This window comes from Acanthopagrus latus, chromosome 17 (genome assembly GCF_904848185.1).
Source record: "Acanthopagrus latus isolate v.2019 chromosome 17, fAcaLat1.1, whole genome shotgun sequence".
Taxonomy (NCBI): domain Eukaryota; kingdom Metazoa; phylum Chordata; class Actinopteri; order Spariformes; family Sparidae; genus Acanthopagrus; species Acanthopagrus latus.
The window spans coordinates 10,977,120-10,997,729 of record NC_051055.1 but is presented as its reverse complement, the minus strand read 5'-3'; the positions used below and the strand labels follow the sequence as shown (position 1 = coordinate 10,997,729).

The following is a 20,610-nucleotide window of genomic DNA, read 5'->3' as shown; positions in this document are numbered from 1 at the left end:
TGAAGTGCTGCAGCTTGCGCACATGTGGTATTCACACAGACGGTGTTATGGCTGCAGCGCTATCTTCCAGCACTGAGTTTGCCTTTGATAATTGCCATCAATAATGATGAGGACATGTGTTTGTTTACATCCAGAGTGAGAGGGAGAGCATGAACACTGGGAAAACACTAGCCTTCAACTGATGGCTATATGGTGTAGGTGTTATGTTAGTGTTATGACAATATGACTACCAACAGATATTTTTAGCTGTCTGTTCTTACTAACAACCGTGTGAAAAATAGCAACAAGCAGAATTTCTTGATGAAGCCAGGTGAGCTGCACTGTTTACAAGGCTGTATGGCTGCCATGACCTGTTACAGTAACATGGGTGAAGAAAAAAAAAGCTAAAGGTTTAGGAATGCACACACGCTGCTCAGCTGTTTGGTCACATGCTCAACCAACGAACTAAATTTGAGATGACTATGCAGGTTACTTGAAAAGGCACCACTACTGAAATAGTGTCTCACTGAGTGAAGTGCATGGAAACGGAATGTGGACAATGCATATGAAGAGTCTGACCTTTAATCTAAAAGAACTGCCTTTACTCAATGACGTGCCACGTGAGAACATAAGTGTTTCACAGGAGCATTCATTAAATCTTATCCTTTGAAAAAAAAAGTGGTGAGGCAAACCTCTGAAAGATTATGATATAGAACAGATAATTATTTCAATTATGTCCTGCAATATGATTATTATTTCCAAGTAAGCATTCCTGATCGTATCAGTGTGTGCACGCCCTTGAAAATAATCCGATCTTTCTCCAGCCAAATGAAAAGATGTGGCCGACTGGATCCTCTGATCATCTGTGAGACCATGTTTGTTTGTGTCTGTGATACTGTACTTGCTAGTGCGTATGAAAGTACTGTATGTGTGTGCATTACCAATGGTAATATTACAGCGTCAATCTTGCCCTCTGGTGCACAGGCATCTTTATGCGCTTCCTTTCTCCACCCACCTCTATGTACTGCCTCTCTCTCTGCCCTTCATTCTAAACAACATTTTAGTGTATGTGTACCATCAGGCCAGACTCGTGTTTTTCAAAAAACAGCTAAAATCTTTCAACAATCACAACACCACCACAGTGTTAGTGATTAATTGATGCAGTGCCCGTAACATGTTACTATGGTTTAAGCAGACCTCCTTCATATCACTGAGCATATGGCAGGGCACTCACAACTAGGAGCCACGTATCACAACCATAATGAGATTTGATCTATATGAGGAGGAGATTTTTTTTAGAATCTAATTTCATCAATTAAATTGAATAAATTACAGAGATACAGTGTGTGGAGCCACTTAAAAAGAGTTAATTTAAAAGAATACTAGTTCTTTTCTCGTTACACATTTTTTACCAGATTGTCCTTGGTTTTTGTCAAGTAGCTTTGAGAATAGTCTTGGTTGTTTATCCGTATTGTAAAAATGGAAGAACAAATTCCATTCATTTTAATGATCATAGTTAACCTGTTAAAACCAGCACATTTGACCACTATGAGCTAGTAGTAGTAAAAGTAGCTGCTTTTACTGGTAGACAGACACATAGTTTAAATTTAATTGTGTGATCTTGTGTGGTGAGCACTTCAAATGCTTAAAACTTCTAAATGAAAAGCAAGGCAGTTTTGGGCCAGTAATTGCTTTCACAGATGTTTAATCCACATCCACATGCCTAAAGGCAAAATACTCCACATGAAAAGGTGACCCCCCCCCCCCCCCCCCAAAAAAAAAACGATGTAACAGAGACAATTGCTAAAGGTAAAAAAATGGGAGCATATGTTTTGTCCTTCTGGCAATGAATTATGGAGTAGCTTCCTGTCGTCTTCACTTTGTAGCTGTACGGATCTCCTCTGGCATGTGGTCTAACAGTACAGCACTACAAAACCATTATACCCACCACATAACCAAGAAAGACACAGCAAGAGACAGAAGTGGAAAAAAAAAAAAAAAAAAAAAACTGAGAAGCTAAATGCCTCGAGAGGCAATGCTGCACCTTAGGTCCCAAGAGATACTGGTTTGGACTGACTGCCTAGTGACCAGCCACATGACAGTACTAAAGACATGGATTGAGAGCCAAGGAAGAAAAGTAAGGGCATACGTAACAGTTTTTGTTTTTTTGAGAATGATGCCTTACTACTTATTCTATGTGACATAAAACAGAGTTAATGCACAACAGCCAGAGACAAATGACAGCCAAAGAACTCAAACATAAAAGGTAATGCGCGCGGACACACACACACACACACACACACACACACACACACACACACACACACACACACACACACACACACACACACACACACACACACACACACACACACACACACACACACACACACACACACACACACACACACACACACACAGACTGCACACAAAAAAGGTGTAGTCACATAGAGAAGCACAGGCAGACCTGTTTCTTTATTTGTTGAGCAGTGTGAATGCCTATGGCTGAACCAGCGTCTGAATAAGAGATGATTTTACCCTTAGGGACAGCTCACTGCTGTGGTATTAGCATACCAACACTGTGTTATGTTGACTGCACTCCCCTGCTGCTGTGAAAACACACACAAACTCAAACACTCACGCATGTATACACACTCGCACAAGTACGGTGTCGTTTCTGCCTCTAATCCAAAGCCAACCATGCATGACTCCAATCTGCTCCTTTGCTGTAATCACGTCCACATATTAAGTCAATAAATCATTGTAAACTTGTTACCTAATTTATGCAGGACTATGATGAATCTTTTGTCCTCTGGGCCTCGTCATGGTAGTGTAACTCAATGAACTTGGACAATGGATAACACTTCCATGTCTGTATCTTCACCTTGAATTATCCAAAAGCAATTAGCTACTTTAATCACTTACCTCTTGGGTATTAGATCCTGACTTTAGGGCATTACTGTATTTCATACCAGTATGCCCGCTAAGCTTAGATAATAAGAAAATGCAAAGTTACAGGTTGTTCCTGCTCTCATGTGATGGTAATCTTCTTTTACTTCCATGTGAAAGCAGTCATTTTGAAAAATCTGACAAGAGACTGTGATGATTTCCTTCCTATAAATGGGGGTTTCTGTCAGATATTAATGGACTGTGAGTAATCAAGTCTTTATGGTCATGCATCAAAATAATTTACAGAAATAAAGGGACTATAAGAAGAGCACAGTCACATACAGCACTTACACCTGCTGCACTACAACGCTACAAAATTCACTTCATAAGAAACACCTAGCGAAAGTTGCATAAGAGATTTCTGCTTCAAAACAGCATAAATTCTTTGAGGCGTGGAATCAGCACAGTGACGTCCCCTCTTCCTGGTTCATTCTGACACAATATACGCAGTGCCTTCAGATATTTGCCAGTGCATTCACACTGTGAAAATCCCTGGCCACCACATCTCAGAGGTGCTCTACTGGGCCGGGATCAAGAGAAAGTGCAGGGAAGTGAAGTAAATTAAGATCACTGTCATGTTCCAGGAACCACTGTGGTATGATGGAGCTCTCTGACGAGGCTTGTTTCAGGTATAAATTTGAAAGAGTGCAGGCTGTGGCGATGACTGGATGTGCCTGATCAGTAATAATGTCTAAGTATGTTCTGGAGTCCTGCTCAGCTGAGGCGGTATTAACGTGAGTAATGTGTGCTAAGAAATCATCTCCACACCGCTGGAATAGAACAAACAACCTTTACTGTGTGTGGCTGGCAAGATGGTGCCAAATTTCAGAGTTCAGTTTATTTCAATTTCTTTGCCGTGACTTTAACCATGTTCAAGCTAAAGTTCAGATACCACTTTTGACTGGCTATAGTTTTGCAATTTTATTTGTCAAATACATCTCACTCATTGCTAAACTCACAGCACACGCAAATCACTGAAAATTATGATGCTAAATTGTAATTATATACACATTTTTCCTGAGTAAAATTAAAAACCTTACATTTAATGCGTTCTTTGTTTTATTTGTTAATTACTCAGGCATTCTTATTTTTTTATTCCATGGTTGTTTTTTTTGAAAAATAGTTTTTTATTTCCTTTATAATCCTGTTTCCTATATTCTGCCATTTTTTCTTACTATTAACAGTGCATTACTGTATAAGAACCCTTATTAGAGCTACCATGTATAAACCACAAACACATATAGCGTCCGCATTTACATGGAAAAAACATTTGTCCAGCGTTATTACAGCAGCAATGTTTGGACTGACAGTATTGCATAGTTTTATTTTTCTAATGGCCAATTTGTCAAATTGACTTGTTTCCCTCCAATGTTCTGAACAGCTTCAAGCATTATAATGTGTCCATAAATAGTTAAATGAGGACAGGTGTAAATGCACACGTACGCCCTGAGATCCAATCCTTCAGACAACATTCGAAGATGGTTTGTGAAATATATGGCTACATTCAGTCATTCACATTAATTTCACATGTGTACACAAATGTTTTTACACTGACAGACAGTCTAGATAACTAATGTCCTCTGTGAATTGACAATAAACCACAGCAACAGGCTAAATGTATTCACAAACACAATCCATGCTAATATACCCTATACCATACCTAATTTCCATTTGGTCCATTGTAATGAAAATGATGTATTTGGGCTCTCCTACCAAGGTAAGCAACAGATGTTTGTGAACAGAGTCTGTTTCAACTGTAACTAGTAATAGCTGCAATAGCTTGTATTAGATTCATTGAAATACAAAATTAAAAAACTCATTTAATCCCGCATTTTCCAGCTTGTCTCAGTGATTGACATGTTTGTATGCATGTACACTGCTGAAGTAAACTCATGTGAAATTCAAGTGGTTACTCGGCACGCATCTCTTATTCTCATATCAGATGTGAACTTAATTTAGAGCTATCCACTCGTGAATGGATCACCCCAGACTGCCAGGTATAGACAGGCTCAATGTGAGTTCTGCAAATTAATGATTTTTGTAAATAAATTCCATATTGTGGCCAGATTTATGTTAACACAAATGAATGTAGGCCATCTCCTGAAATATGGGTTTTGAGGCTGGTTATCAATTTGAAATATATTTCAATACTGCTTAAAAGCTAAGTGGTATCAAATAATGTGTTAAAGATCGGGGAAATCAAGCAGAAAACTAAATGTATGGACACATACAAGACCAGAAGAGACTGTAATGCAGACAGTATATTTGACTGGCTGAAGTCTACTGTCCCTCCACTATACACTTTGACTGCACTTTTCAGTTTTCATCTGGCTTCTTTATCATCTCGGCTTTTGGGATGGAGTCCTTTGCTTGTCAAAACAAGGGCATGTGCTGCAGATAGGATCATTACAATACAGCAGGGAAGAAAAATGTCATAATCTTAGAAAGGCTCTTTCAGTCTCCGTCTCTCCTCCCACTGCTATTTGATCTTTCTTCCGCAGAATGAATGAGCATGGCCCACTGGATCACTTGTGTGCTGTGTGTAGATGATGGATTATCATAAAACTCATGTATGCCAGCCAGAAAGAAAATTTCAACTATGCAAAGTTGAGGTCCCCTTGTGTGTTGTCTTGCTTACACATATACTGGTTGCAACAAAGACACCCTGTTTATCTTGTTCTCTTTGAAAAGTCTAAAAACAATCTAACCCTTGATTGCCTTTGGATTATGTTTTGTATTGCTGTTGGACACTGGTTTTGGGGCCCAGAGACTATCACTGTTGACTCACAGAAAGACAGGTTCATTATGTTTTGTAAAGTGTATTAGGTATATAAGATTCTACTCACTATAAATCTCTGGTATAATGTTAGAAGAAAAGATCATGCCGCTAACGTAAGGGAGGGAGAGAGGGTCTAGTCCACAATCTATGCCTTTATAAACAAATCTGCAAAATAGGCAGCATTTATGCCATGGATGTGTATAGTAATAATTATCAGCCAGCCGCCTCGCTTACCACTCATCCATGCTAGGTGACTGTTAGATTGTAATTAATGACTCATCAGCAGGTACTGGTAAGAAATAACCACTTATACTCACATAAATGTGTGAAAGTAGACTTCAGTATTTGAGATGGTGTTTAGATATAGCTTCAGATTACAGTAATGGTTCATCTTATATTATATCTCTGTAATCCATCTAAAAGTGCAGAGTCATACTAGCCATCTGGCTTATTAGAGTATCCTTTTCCTGATAATTTTGGCATTTTAGGTTGAGGTGATTCCTTAGTGTCACAGGTCAGTCCTGCACATTTTGTTCCAAAACAATTCGGCTTCTGATTTTTCAGTGTTCCATTGCTAACAGTGAGGCAGACCAACTCCCTGGGCCATTTATTAACTGAGGCTACAGCTGTCAAAATAAGAGAACGTAACAAAGACAATGCAGCTTATTTGAAAACACCTTCATGTGACAAGATTCAAGGAAAATACTACTGGTACCTGTTGTATTGCACTGTCCTGCAGGAATGTTGGACTGATGTTTACATTTTCAAGGTTACATCATGTGGGTACACACAATAGCGGCTTTACAGAAAGGCAGTTGTCAGTTCTAGATCTCAACAAAGCCTTTCCACCAGCACATCAAATCTCATTAGTGATGAAGCAGTTAAGTTACTCTAGAGTTTAAAGTGAGATAACTGTAAGGCTGTTCAGATCTGTATGATCCGATCACAGCTGGACAGCTCTAAGTGCAGGCGTGAACACCATCAAGACACACTTGGACTTGGACAACATTCGGTGGTGGTCTGGGCTGCTTGTTAATTTACTGGTGGTGGTGTTTTTCTTTTGTGTGAGCTGCCGTTAGTGTGTGCCACAACAAAGTTACAGACATGTGGTGAGCAGACACAGATACATTTCAACCCAGCTTTTGTTTTTCTCCCATTTTCCACAAATTGAGGAAAACAGAAAATACTTTTTTATATGCATGCATAATTATTTCTCTCAGATTTTGACAACATGTTGGATAACATTTATATTAGTTGGCACTTCTTACTTGCCAGTATAATTAATTTACCTGACAGATGTGGCATATCAAGATGCTAATTAAACAGCATAATGAGTGTAAAGGCATGCTTTGGAATGGTCACAATAGAAGGCCACTCTAAAAATGTGCACATTTATCACAGAACACAAGGTTATTGATGTTGCAAGTTTTGAGAGAGCATGCAATTGCGATGCTGACTGCAACAATGCACACCAGTGCCAGTGCCCCTTAGTTAAATGTTAATTCTCTACAAAAAGATTTTATCCAATGTAATTTGCTGGAGTTTGACAGTACATGCAACTGGTCTACCAAAAGTTGACCCTGTAATCAATCACCAAGTAACCATGCCAGCCTGGGACCTCTACATCAGGCTTCATCACCTGCAGGATTGTCTGAGACAGGCCACCCAGAGAGTTGATGCGACAGTTGGTTTGCACAACCAAAGAATTTCTGAACAAACTGTCAGAAATCATCTCAGTGAAGCTTATCATGCTCTCCAGGCTCACTGGGGTCTTGACCTGACAGCAGTTCATTGCTGTTACTGACTTGAGTGAACATGTGCTCACCTTTCAATGGTGTCTAGCACTTTAGAGAAGTGTTCCCTTTACGAATGAATTACGGTTTAGACTGTACTAAGCAGATGGCAGTCCACGGCTATGTATACTGACAACCACCACTGTCCTAACATGGACTTTCAAATTTGTGCTCACAATCTGAGAGAAATAACACTTTTGTGTGAATAAAAAAAAACTAACTTTTGCTTCAGCTTGTGAAAAATTGTAGAAAACAAAACTGTTGCATTTAGATTTTTTGGAGTGTATGCCTGATTTTTACCCAGCAGGGAAGTTAAGGGTTGATATGCCTGTGCCCTAAGCTGATAACAACAGCCACATTTTTCTGCATAAGATTTGTATCATAGTACATTTGGATGTTCGTAATGTGCCAATTCAGGACACATTGCCCTGATCTACTTTCCCCGCTATGACCACAATCTGTTTGCAATTAGAGTATTTAACTATGGCATTTAACTATAAAACTATTTTTGGTCAGTCAAGCTAAGAGGTATTGATGTTCTGAGTGTTACCACCTCCAAGGTAAACTATCACTGGGCCCTGCTGTGAAAAGCATTTGTTCAGGACACAACTAATCCAACTGGAATGTAATCCAAGCCAACTTTTTGCCCACAGCCACTGCATTAGCTACATGTGCCTTAAGGCAAAATATGCACAAAGCCCAGATAAGGTGTTAGAGACACTCTCAGCACAGGCAACAGCAAAACGGAAGGAAAATGGCAGCATATGTTTGTCCTTCTGGCTATGCATTATGGAAGAGTTACCTGTCGTCTTTGCTTTGTGGCAGCACAGGTCTTCTGAGATTCTGGGCTATGACAGCATACACCAGCCTCATTTGCAGAAACCAGAGGGATTGTATGACAGCACAGATGCATATATTTTTAATGACCCATTAGCACAGTGAAATTGCATCAGCCCTTTTGGCTGGGAGTATGTGGCTGCACCTTGGCACAACCTGCATCCCGTCCATTAGGCTTCTATCTTGGGTAAAAGAACTCCCCACTGTGGATTGAAAGCTGTAAGTACAGGTCACTCCAAGATGAAGAGAGAAAAGTTAGAGGACAGGTGTACAATACTGCCTTCTTTCAATTCTAGTTTTTCCTCTTTTTTGCTTTAGTCTTTATCATAGCTTTTACTTGTTGATTTTGAACAGCGCACAGTACTATTCAGGGGTGTATCTGTCAACTAGCATAAGCCATTACACTCACACAACGGGAAACCCAGAATCTCATCAACTTGAAAACCACAGGTTGTCAAATGCAGTCATTCATAAGAGTACTTGACACACTCAAATCTGACACACTCTATAATTACACATCCATAGACATATGTACTGTATGAATCTGTGCAGCCACATAGCAAAAACATACCCTACATCAAGGGTGGGACAGAGCAGAGTTCACAGTTTATTTAAGGTTAATCACACACAGGCTGGTATATAAACTGTAAGCTGACGCAGACAGACAAGGTAATGTTTTTTTGTGTGGGATGTAGCAAGTCATGTACTCAGGTGGCCCCAGGCACAATCTTACTCTCCAGCGAACATCACTGATGAGTCAACAATCAGCCCCCGGGGTCAGCGTTTTTTATGATTGCTCTCAGCAGCACTCTGTTTCTCTCTCCCTCTCTTCTTGTTCCCTGTCTCGCTCATTATAACTCTCTCACTCATTATCATCCTCTCCATCTAACTTGTTCTCTGTGAGACTTTCACATTCAGCAAAGATCTATGGGCCTCTTTCCCGTTGTTAGACTCACTCCCTTTACCTCTCGCAGTATCCACAGTCTCTCCCTCTCTTACTCATTCTCTGTCCATCTTGTTACAGACCAGATTTATTACTGCAATCTGTCAGTGCTCCTGTCTCGCCTCCCGACACATTCTGTGGCAACCAATATGCATATGTTCTTGTTTGCATTATATAAACACATAAACTGGTGCTTTAAAAAGCCCCGGGCAGAGAAACGGAGGTGACTGACTGTTGTGTCTACGAAATCCAATTCAACAATAACCCATTATGAGCATCCTTCCGGTGAGAGAATGAAAAACACAACTTTCACAAACAATTCAAAATTTGCCATTTTTAATGGTTATTTGATCGACTACAAAAACTCTCCAAAAGGAGCATAAGGAATAAATTGGAATTATCATCCTCAGTCTGACAGTTCTCTCAATTTTAATGAGATTTTTAAATCCAGTTTTCAAAAGTTATCTACATTATATACAATCCAGATCAAAACTAAAAAGACATAATTCTTAGCAAATTATATATATATATATATATATATATATATATATATATATATATATATATATATATATATATATATATATATATATATATATATATATATATATATATATATATATATAGTTATGTCTTTCTATTTGCTTTATATTCTTAAAATGTCTCTACAGACATTTACTGATGAGAATACCATACACTTCTATAAGCCCTATACTTCCAAAATCAGCTACATACTAGCCACTGAACTTTGTGTAAACGCAAGTGAATTCTTGGGGGGACAGTGTATGTCTGTATGTTTACAAGCATTGCCAAAGGCAAAGGTTGAGTGCCATGAATAATTCATCACTTTAAAAAGAAGCAGAGTTATTGTTTGAAATATGACTACAACCATTATTTCTGACAGAATAATTAAACATTAAAGGGCAAGACAGATGCACATTGTACCTTAATGATATCCGAATGGTGCAAAGTAAAATAGGCTATGCACAGAGCAAATTCACTAACAGAGGAATGTATAACCATTTTACTAATATACACACAGTGTGTTTAAAGCACTAGTGACGTCTACAAGCTTTTTTTTTTTTTTTTACTGCAATTGATATGACTGGACTAAATTACACTATAGTGCATTACAATGTAATGGATGGATGCTTATTATGTGCATACATAATTTTAGTGTATCAGGTGCAAAATGCTGCATGGCAAAATATGTGTCAGACACAGGAAGGCATGAACAGTCAGACAGAAGCAATGACAACTTTGAAAACTGTAAATCTATACAAATTGCATGATGATGTACACAAGCAAAAACCTTGTATTTTTTAAAAAAACAAGGAAAATAACCTGTACTGCAGGGCTCAGTAATAAAATCTGCCCATTTAGCCCACGCAACAGTATTACAACCACTTTCAACCATGAAACTTGATCTGGACACTGTTGGCAACTGTTTATTTTATTATTATTTTTTTAAAATATTATATTTTTTTTGGCCTTTTTCTGGCTTTATTGACAGGATAGCTGAAGAGTGTGACAGGAAACAGGGTAAGAGAGGGGGAGTGACACGCAGCAAAGGGACCCAGGCCGAGTCAAACCTGGGTCAGCCTCGGCACATGGGTCGCGCGCTACCGACCAAGCTAAGCGGCGCCCCCATGGCAACTGTTTCTGCTGGTATATAAAAAGAAACAGCAAATGAAGAAGGCTGAATTCCTCACCTTGGCAATAGAGGACAATAAGAGAGCTGCTGTCATATTTACTAACTCTTGTAGAGAGAGCATACTGTCACTACTTCACTAGGCAGCCAGGTGCTCCAGCAACAAGAGGGCCAAATGTGAAAAAAAAAAAAAATACTACTGGCCGTTTCCTCTGTCACAAAGGCAAAGCTGAAATTAAAGGGTTTTTTTTTTCTTTTGCACAACCTGTTATATGGTAATCTGTCAAATAATGAAATAAACACTACACATATATCTTCCTGTAAGCCTTATCTGACAAGGAAGTAATCATTTTCCCTTGTGCAATTTAACTTATTATACTTAAGGCTACCTTGTAAATACGCAATTTAAAACAAAACATCTATCCAGTGGTGTTAATTTTATTTCTTTCTCACTGGCAATGCTAAGCCTCTTGATTCCAGTCAAATCCATTTTAATATCATAAAAAATTCAGAGATAGCTTTCATTCTGGCAACCAGTGGCTGATTGCCATTTTGGCTAAAATAACTCAGACATGATGTCAGGCACTATACTGGCATAAACCTAATCAAATTTTCTAATAATAATCATTAAAAGCATGTGCTTTAATTACATTTAAATGTACCGCTTTAACTCTGAACCTGTTCAGTTTCTGAAGAGGCATACATAGTGTGCTTGCAACATATTTCAAATAATACACATTTTACAACACATTCATTTACAACAAGAACGGCCCTTTTAGCTACAGCTTGACAGCAAAAAGAAATATGCCACCCCAACCCACCCAGGTGTAAAACCCTCTGGTCACTGGTCCAGTGTCATGAGATGGTACTTCGCACTGACCTTTTCCCTGCCAGTTCAACCAGTTTGACACAATGACTCAAAGGTTTATGGTATGCTATCGGTCACATGAGGGACTCTGAGACATACATTTTATAGTCTACCCTTGGCACTTACAAATTTCCTGTATACTGGACACTGAAATGCGAATTCTGCTATCATACTGCCGAAAGGCGCAACTCAGCTGCCAAGCAGAGAACAGATTTTTTTGTCCTTAACATTTCATCAATACATCAAGACTCTACATACAGAACTTGAGCTTGTTTTTTTATGTGATTCAACTAACATGTTTAAGTTCGGAAACGTAACAAGGTTAAAATAAACAAACAATAAATAATGTTCAGAGGTTGAAATATGCTGGACTGGAGAACAAGTCAATGGTTCTGTTTCTAAAAGCAACTACGAAAAGACTGTATGGAATAAGCTCCATTATGTTAACTGTCATTACAACAACAAGCTGTAACCTTAGAGTCTGTTTATCATTTACAAGGTGTAGGGCCTTTATCTGTTCTTCTATATCAAACATTCTTTAGTATATTACCAGTGAAATGAAGGGCACATCCTTTAGATAATTTAGGATTTCTGAGTACATCATACCTCAGTTGTAGTCTCAACATTTATAATTTGTTCTACCCAAGCTGTGAACCCTTGTTGCTTTGTTAGGCTACTCAGAATACATTTCCATCAAGCCACGCAACAGCAGTCTTGTACATCATCAGTGGCACTCTTCAATAGCCTCTGTGTCTGCACTCCCTGGAATAAATTTGCAGGCCCAGGTGGGAATGTTGCTCAGCGACTTCCACACTCCATTAAGCTTTTGCAGGCAGTTTAAGCAAAGGCTGCATTTGTATGCAATATTTATAAAATAAAAATAGAGAGAGCTGTGGGTTCCTGGACTCCATGAGCAGTGGGAGATAGCAACAGAGGATGTAAACTGTCGGGCTGGATCATCACACAGGGGATTAATCTGTGTTTCATAAGCACGGGGCTTTACAGAATAAAAACCTCTGCCTACGTTTTCAGCAGCTCTTTATGACTAACATGGAATATTGAGCTGAAGCACATCGAGGTCTTCCAGAGATCTTTGTTGAATTATGTATGTACAGAGGCGCTTGGATAAACTGAGTACCGATGCATTTTCTTGCTCCATCTATTGCCCACAGCCTTTCACTACTTGACCTTCGTCTCCATTGCCTATGGCACAGAGTGTTTGTCATGTCAACACAATCAATTTTTTGTCTTCCCTGATCCTACGGTGCTTTCATGTGTATTGCTGAAGTCCCGGGCCCTGCTATTCTTCAGCTTGAATCTCGGCTTGTACATAAAAGTGTGAAACAGCCAGATGAGGTGCAGCAGTGTCCCTGCAGTATGTTGGTATACAGGATTCTAACATGCATGTGTTGATTAAATTTAATTTCATAGGAAACACACCGCTATGAGGGAAAGCAGTGACCTTTGTCTCTTCATAGTGTAACCATTTGCCTAATTTGTTTTCATCAATTCACCTGTCAGATATAAAGGAAGTATACAGGGACTGAATAATAATCCAGCAGCAGACAAGCATTTAACCTGAGTGTCAATGGCTGTAACCAAACCAATCCACACTGACAAACTACTGAAAAACAAATTAAGTGCTACAGGGAAATGAATAATGCAAGTCTGAACATTTTGTTTGGTAGGATTCTGTCACCTATGACCAGCTTTGAGAGTAAGCCTCTGCTTCTTCACAGACTATCCTCTTTCCTCATCATTAACAAAAAACTCAAAGCAAACACAAACAATTATCTCTCTTAGCCTCCTCTGCTTGTTTCATGTTTGAAGTAAAAATATTTCTGGAAACTGGCACCACATACTGTATGAGCTATAAGCAGTAGTTGAAGAGAATAAATAACAATTTTGCAACTATGTGCAAATAATGCTTGAAATGCTTACCAAAGTCTCCAGGGACAAAGATGTCATAGACACAGGTCTGGCCTCTGGTGTAATTATGTGGGTAGTTTGGGGACAGCACAGTTCCCTCTGAACCTGTGAAGTGACCTCCACATGGGGCTGTGGGGACAGGAAATAAAGCAACAGAGAGGCACAGTTAACAAATGTCACTCAACCATTTTAAAATACCTGGGGAAATGAGGCAATAAAATACAAATCAGCAAATCCATTTTGCCTGGCGTAAGTGCACAGGTAAGCAGTTCATATAACTAAATCAGGCAAAAAGTCACCTTTGAACTTTCAGCTGCTGACAAATATAATTGTAGCCAGCATGCCAAATTATTGTCACACTTGAGAGATACTTTTTTAAAAGGACAGTGAGCTGTAAATGGACAGAAAATAGAAGTCCGAGTTGTGTTAACAGGGTTAAAACCGAAAAGGAAAACAAGCAGTGATGAAAGGTACCTTTCAAATTCAAAATACCTTAAAACACCATCAATCAACAGAAAAAAACAATTACAAAAGTTCCACACCCCTATGAATTTAATCAGCCAACAGTGCCCAACAGCATATTTTGAAAAACTCAGTTTTAACTCTTCAAAGATGAACCAAGGTTTTATTCAGAAGGATCCGTACGTAAGCCGTCCAGTTGCTCTTGATATGAAGTTGCTGAATTTTCAATTTTCATTGATGAGAATATTAGAAATGACTATGCATTCATGTTAATGAACAGTTATGAAGTTGCTGCCAAAACCATACTATGTTATAAAGACCCTGATCCACGAGGAGGGACCAGTGCATGTCTTGCATCTCATAAACTTGTACATGCACCTGCATCTCAGCCCTATTTTGCCCCATCCTGATGATGTACCTAATTTGCCAAGAGGCACTCTAATGCAGTTGCCTCAGACCTCACAGACCGCCATCAGGTGGGGGAGCCTCGACTGTAAACAAACACACAGTCATTTGTTGGAGGAAAGCAGTCACCAGCTGCTCTGAACCCCCTGTGGCCAACACAATGCACATGTCACTGCTGTTTCATCGAGCACTGCACAGGAGAGAATGAACAAAAGTGAATAGAGGCGCTAACGTAAAAGATGGATCAGCAATTTATCCGCATTTAGTTGTTGGAGTAGCAAGAGGCATGTAATCAAACATGTGATGACGGCACATGGGACTCTAATTCAAGCTTATTTGTCAGACAGACTAGAAACCACAGTGCCGTGGTGGGTGAGGAATTTGAGAAGGCTGATGTCGGGAAGGAGGGCACATTTTACTGTCAATCAACAGAAGGTGAGAGCAGACATAATGGAAGGAAGTGATTCTCAGGATATGCTTTAGTGGTTCAATTCCGACAGGTGGGTGCAGTTCTAAGGAGAAGTGTGCACACTTCAAAACCTCAATAATTCTGTGTTTTATAAAAGACTGATGGGTAGGAATAAACAATGCTCCAAGACTGCTGAGGTATTTCCGAGACCTATCCATATGATGATACAAAGAATTGTGTTACCATTTAAGATGTCAGTCCTCATAAGCAGATGGTCAGCTGCAAATGAAGAGGTTCTGTTTTAGGTTCTTAAGTGATTACATTTGAGGGATATTGACCCAACCCTTGAATGCATTTCATTTAGACAAACACAGGAACTAATGGAGCCATCAAAACACACTGGCACAATTTTTAATGTAATGAATGTGTTTGGCAAGATGCTGAAATGTGGAAATGTGGAAATGTAAAATAATGCTTGATGCATCCTTTAAATTTGAATGTTTACATTTGGCTATTAAGAACTGTGAAATCTGGTTGAACATTTTTGGCATGTCTGTATATTACAGTGCGATTGCTGCTTGCTGGTCATAATACCATTCAACAACAAATAACACCAAAAAGAATCTGTCTTGTTTGCAATTACTGAGTTTTTAAAGTAAACTGAGTGTTTGTCTTGTTTGGAAAATACAACTCAACTTAATTTTATTGGAACATAATGTGAAGGGACGTGAGCTGACTGTATGTTGGGGGCAGCTAAAGCCAGTGGTTTAAGCAATTGGACTTGCAAGTCATCATTTCAGATTTGGTCTCAAAGTGAAAATACTAAATGGAGAGTTGCTGATGGACTTTTTAGTAAAGCAGTCCCAGAGCTGTTCAGGGAAGTCATGCAGGTGCTAACAGTAAAAGTAATGAATAGCTCCCTGGTGTGAGAGTGGGTGCCCCCTGTTCCCCACTGCTGAAAATGAGCTGAATTCTAATTCAACCTTGGCAGATTAAATACTCTGAGGATAATTAAAAATGGTGTTATGCTACTGGAGGTAGGAGTGCTGGGTGTGAAACTCCTCATATATTTTCTCACTTCTCTCCTTGACACCATGCTCACTGTGCTCTGAAAAGCCGTAATGAAATGCAGACAAGGCAGAATTGGCTGTAAATAATAAACAATTAATATTTAAATGTTTTATATGAAATTCTAAAAATGAAACAAATTTACTTCAAAGTTACTTCACACAATGTCATTCTGCTGGAGTCCATACACAAATTAAACCCTGTGGCTTTTAAACTTCTATTAAAAATATTTTTTTAATATTTTTTTTTTTAACTTTAACAAAGGTTGCTTCACTTCTTGGAGGTCAGGACCTTGCAGATCATGAATGTCTTAATATTGCTTTTGTTCATCAACCCTTTCTTTCAGAGTTACATTACTCTGGTAAGATTAACTAGAACTGAACTTTTTTTAAAGGTCAGTTTATTCTGAATGTATGAGGTGATCCATTAGTAACCTGAAATAATATGCACATACTAATGTGCATCCTAATGCTATATGTGCCTGTTGGACTGATGACGTTCAGCTGCTCACTGTCAACCCTACTGAGCCTCTGGGTGTATATTGGAGAGAAGGGATATTGGTGTGAAAATACAATTCTGATTCATCTTGGCCAAAGCCAGGACAATTAATCACATTTTTGAGTTGTCTGTTGTATAGAGTTACAGTATTGGGGAAGTTGATATGCAGCTTCTAGAATATTTCTATTTTAATTTAACTTAATTTACGTTTGCAGCATCATTAAAAAAAAAAAAAAATGCACACCAATTACCTGACATGCACAGAAGTTTTCTGTCTATGAATTGCCACATTACAGTCTGATTTTTGACTGTAATTCTGTCTATGCTTTATGAATTTATGTCCCCTTCTGTTCATTTTCTGTAATGGCTCTAACAGGCTTAAGCCCCAAAATTGTTTTAGTCTATTAGTGATGTGTATGTTATAAATGTATTAGCTTTTAGTGATGTCTTTCGTACCTTGAAATGAACTATAAATGGACTGCAATGATTTAAGAGCTCAAAAAACACAGAGTTCTCCCCAATGAGTTTTTCTTGCAATCTGTTGCTCCTCTTGTGTCTCACAACACAGTCCTATCAAACACTGACCAAACAGCTGGAGAGCAGTTCGCTGCTACTCAGGCCCTTCTGTTAATGTAGAAGTGTCACCTCTCACCTTGGCATCTTGGTTTGGCTCTGTCCCACTCTGGTCTCTTGCTGTTGCCCATGACACATGTCAGAGTGGAGTAGCCCTGAAGCAGGTAGCCAGCCTCACAATGAAATGTCACCATAGAACCCAGCTTGTAGTCAGTACCCATTCTAGTGCCATTCATCATATTCCCTGGATCAAAACACGCTTCCCGCAGTTTTGCTGCCAATCGAAAGAACAAAGCTTTTAGAGCAATGACAAATGTCTGAAATAAGAGTGGGTGCAAAGTAGACAGAGAGGTATCAATAGGTATACAGGATGCAAGGATGTGTTTGATTTAACAAAACTGTGTTATTAAAAAGCAACATGGTAAACATGGTGCGAATGGATAAGGGTGAACCAAAGGCTATTCTCACAGTTGGCATAAACATAAGAGAAAGTAGTTGTGTACAGTAGCATATATCAAATAACTATTTTCAAATTCATTTATATATGGATCCAACAAATCCCTTGCTGTAACACAAATATGTGAAAATACATACAGAATCCCAGTTGCATTAGCCTTCAAAGTACCTTTATATTCCAAATGAAAGCCGGTGTAGCTCACAGAGCCATCACTGCGAAATGCCAAATACATAAAGTTGGAAGTGCTCTCAATCTTCTCAGGAAGTTTACTGTCTTGAAAACTGCCAATCAGATGAGCGCTGCTGTCTGGCCCATCATAGATATACAGGAAATCATAGTTGGGCTCAATACTGAAGCTGTAACGGGTCAAAGAAACAGACAAATGAGAGATAAAACAGTTATTATTTTTGCCAAGTCTTAACCACCAGATTGTGCAGATTGTATGTGAGATTTAGAATGCATTAGGGTTTCAAAACGAGAGTGTGCACCGCAGTGCTAGAAGTGAGTCATGCCAAGCGATTTGTTTTGCATCTCTCGACAAAGAGATAAAAAAAGATATCTCCCCCAAGAGGTGAGAAGAGATTAAATTGTTGTGACACTGCGCTGGCACAAAATCTTCCCAGACGGCAATGGCAATGCAGTGTGAAAAGATCGTTTCATATTGTAGAGCTGTATATCAAATCACATGCCGCAGTGAGGGAGAGGGGAGCATTTGTTTTCAAAATAATGAGCATGGTTTATGACAAAAATGTAAATAGCTTGGAGATAATTGCATTTGAGTTGGATCAAGGCAACTCCAATTTAAAATCATGACTCCATCCTTTCATTTGGCATTCCCAAGGGAGAAAATCAGCATTGTGCTAACTCTATTAGATGTTTGTTTTGAAGGACAAAGTTCACAAAGAAACATGGTGGATTTCTCTCCTTCACCTCCAGATGATGAAAAGTGAAAGAAAGCACCAATTTGCCAGTGCTCCATCCCTAGCCCTTTATCAAAACACTTAAAACATTATGCTCACCAGTCAAAGCTGCCTATGAAAAGTTCCCTCAGCCCTATCTTTGAGTTTGTTTGGCCTGTGTTGCTTAGATTGAAAATAATAATGTAAAGCTTATGGCCCAAGTATAATTAAGCTTAGACAATACTGCCTGCGATACATAGTGTTGATCTAAAAATCTTGTCTCACCACATTTCAGCAAAGTGTGTGGAGTACATGCCTTTTAGGTGTTTGCAAAGCCACTGTAGCATCCCCCTATCTCCCAACACACCTGGACTCAAACTCAGGTCCTCTGCGTAACTCACATGAACAACTCTGCTCAATACTATGACGTTATAGCCTGTTCCACTGCAGAACACAAGCAATTCCATGGCACACCCTGAGCCACAGTGCATCCACTCAGAACTGACTCCATTCTGTTACAGGCAGGTTACAATCATGCCACAGGTTTAGGGAAACCTTCATCTTGTAAGCTACTGGACCATGTACTTAAAAGGACAACACTGTGTCCAGTATTTTCTATCAGAGCAACTGTTCACATCCTGTAGAACCTGACATTTCTGGATTTTCTTTCTAATAATTGTTTCAAATAACTGTGAAAAATGTACAATGTCACGTGCTTTAAAATGTAAATAATGCAAGTGTTTTGTTTCATGTTGTACAAGTAAAAACAACCAATACAGAATGTAAATGCACTGAATGGCAGGTCATATTACCTGATAAAAGCCAAGGAAATTACATAGTCAGAGTGGACAGTAATAAGCCAGTCACAGTCTTTGCTGTGTGGATAGGGGTGTGGGTAGTTTGGAGACAGGATGAATCCCGAAGAGCCAGTCACATTCCCACCACAAGGAGCTAGAGAGATTACAAGAAGGAAGAAGAGATAAATGAGAAGATGCTTAAAGTGATCACAAAGAAAGTCTTTAAATGTGCCTGACCTGCTGCGAATGCCTTTGGCTGAGCTGAATTCAGTTTGAGACAGGTAAGAAATGAACACTTGTAGGTCATTAAATATAATTGAGGCAAATTCTATGACCTTTGTCAGCCTCTATCAGCTACAACCATCAGGTACTGCAGTGACATCAAGCCAAAAAACCAGGGCATTAGAAGGACCGTGCCATTATTTCCCTACATTATAATCAAAAGCGGTATTTTTCTGACACTTGTCTTACCAAGATAATGGATCTTGCTGGTACATTTTCCAATTAATTTCTAGTGTAACCTGTAAGATTTTTATTCAATGTTCCATTGCTACATGCAACTTTCCTTTTGTTTTTTACCCACGGAGTTGTTCATAGTATAAAAATGACATATCGGGAGGGAAAAACATATTCAGTGAAAAAATAGATCTCAGTCATTCCATTCATTATGAGTCTTTCAACAGTCCAAGTGCTATTCACCTTTATTTCCCTGTCTGTGAAGTATTTAGTTTGATCAGGTTTTTTATTCATATGTAACTAACAAAATATTAAGACAATGAGTTTTTCAATTAATAAACATAGGCATTTCTGCTCTAAAATTTAAAAACATGGACTATGTTAATGTGATCATCAACTTTTTTTAAGCCTCTGCATGTTGTTCATGTTGTTCCTATGAAGAAGTCTTAGTGACACACTGATGAGTATGTTGCTCTTATTTAGTGTGGTAACACTTAATCTGTATAATTTTTGTGAAGACAGCTGACATTTACATTAAGTTTTCACCCATACAGACTTGGTTCTTGTCTAATTACACTATGCTGCGTCCTGTGATCTCTACAAACACTTAGCTCATTGATGGGCAGAGGAAAAACTAAAACCTCAGTTACACCCATTGGCAGCAACTCAAGAACATCTAGGTTTCTTTGGACCTACTTAGTGTAATTATTTCTAATTGCATTGTTAAGTAATTAGCTGTTAAGCCCTAATAAGACAATGTGTTGGGAGACCTTAGAGTACTCCGTCTTTGACTGGCTATAGAAGTGGATTTGTCCACATAAGATTTGGCAAATGTCTGAAGAGTTTTACACATATTTT

General features: G+C 38.8%; 1 protein-coding gene across 8 annotated transcripts in view; it reads right to left on the bottom strand.

The window, feature by feature from the left end:
* The window catches only part of LOC119006146 (CUB and sushi domain-containing protein 3-like), a 213,205-nt gene that overhangs the window by 94,231 nt on the left and 98,364 nt on the right, over positions 1 to 20,610 (bottom strand). For all 8 annotated transcript variants that reach the window (XR_005070692.1, XR_005070693.1, XM_037074543.1 and 5 more), the window contains exons 28-31: positions 19,312 to 19,450; positions 17,769 to 17,956; positions 17,223 to 17,417; positions 13,741 to 13,857 (exon numbers count right to left, since the gene is read on the bottom strand). Coding sequence is in view for 6 of the 8 variants with exons in the window: in XM_037074543.1 (XP_036930438.1) it covers positions 13,741 to 13,857; positions 17,223 to 17,417; positions 17,769 to 17,956; positions 19,312 to 19,450 (639 nt within the window). In the remaining 2 variants the exon portion in view is untranslated. The remainder of the gene's footprint in view (positions 1 to 13,740; positions 13,858 to 17,222; positions 17,418 to 17,768; positions 17,957 to 19,311; positions 19,451 to 20,610) is intronic.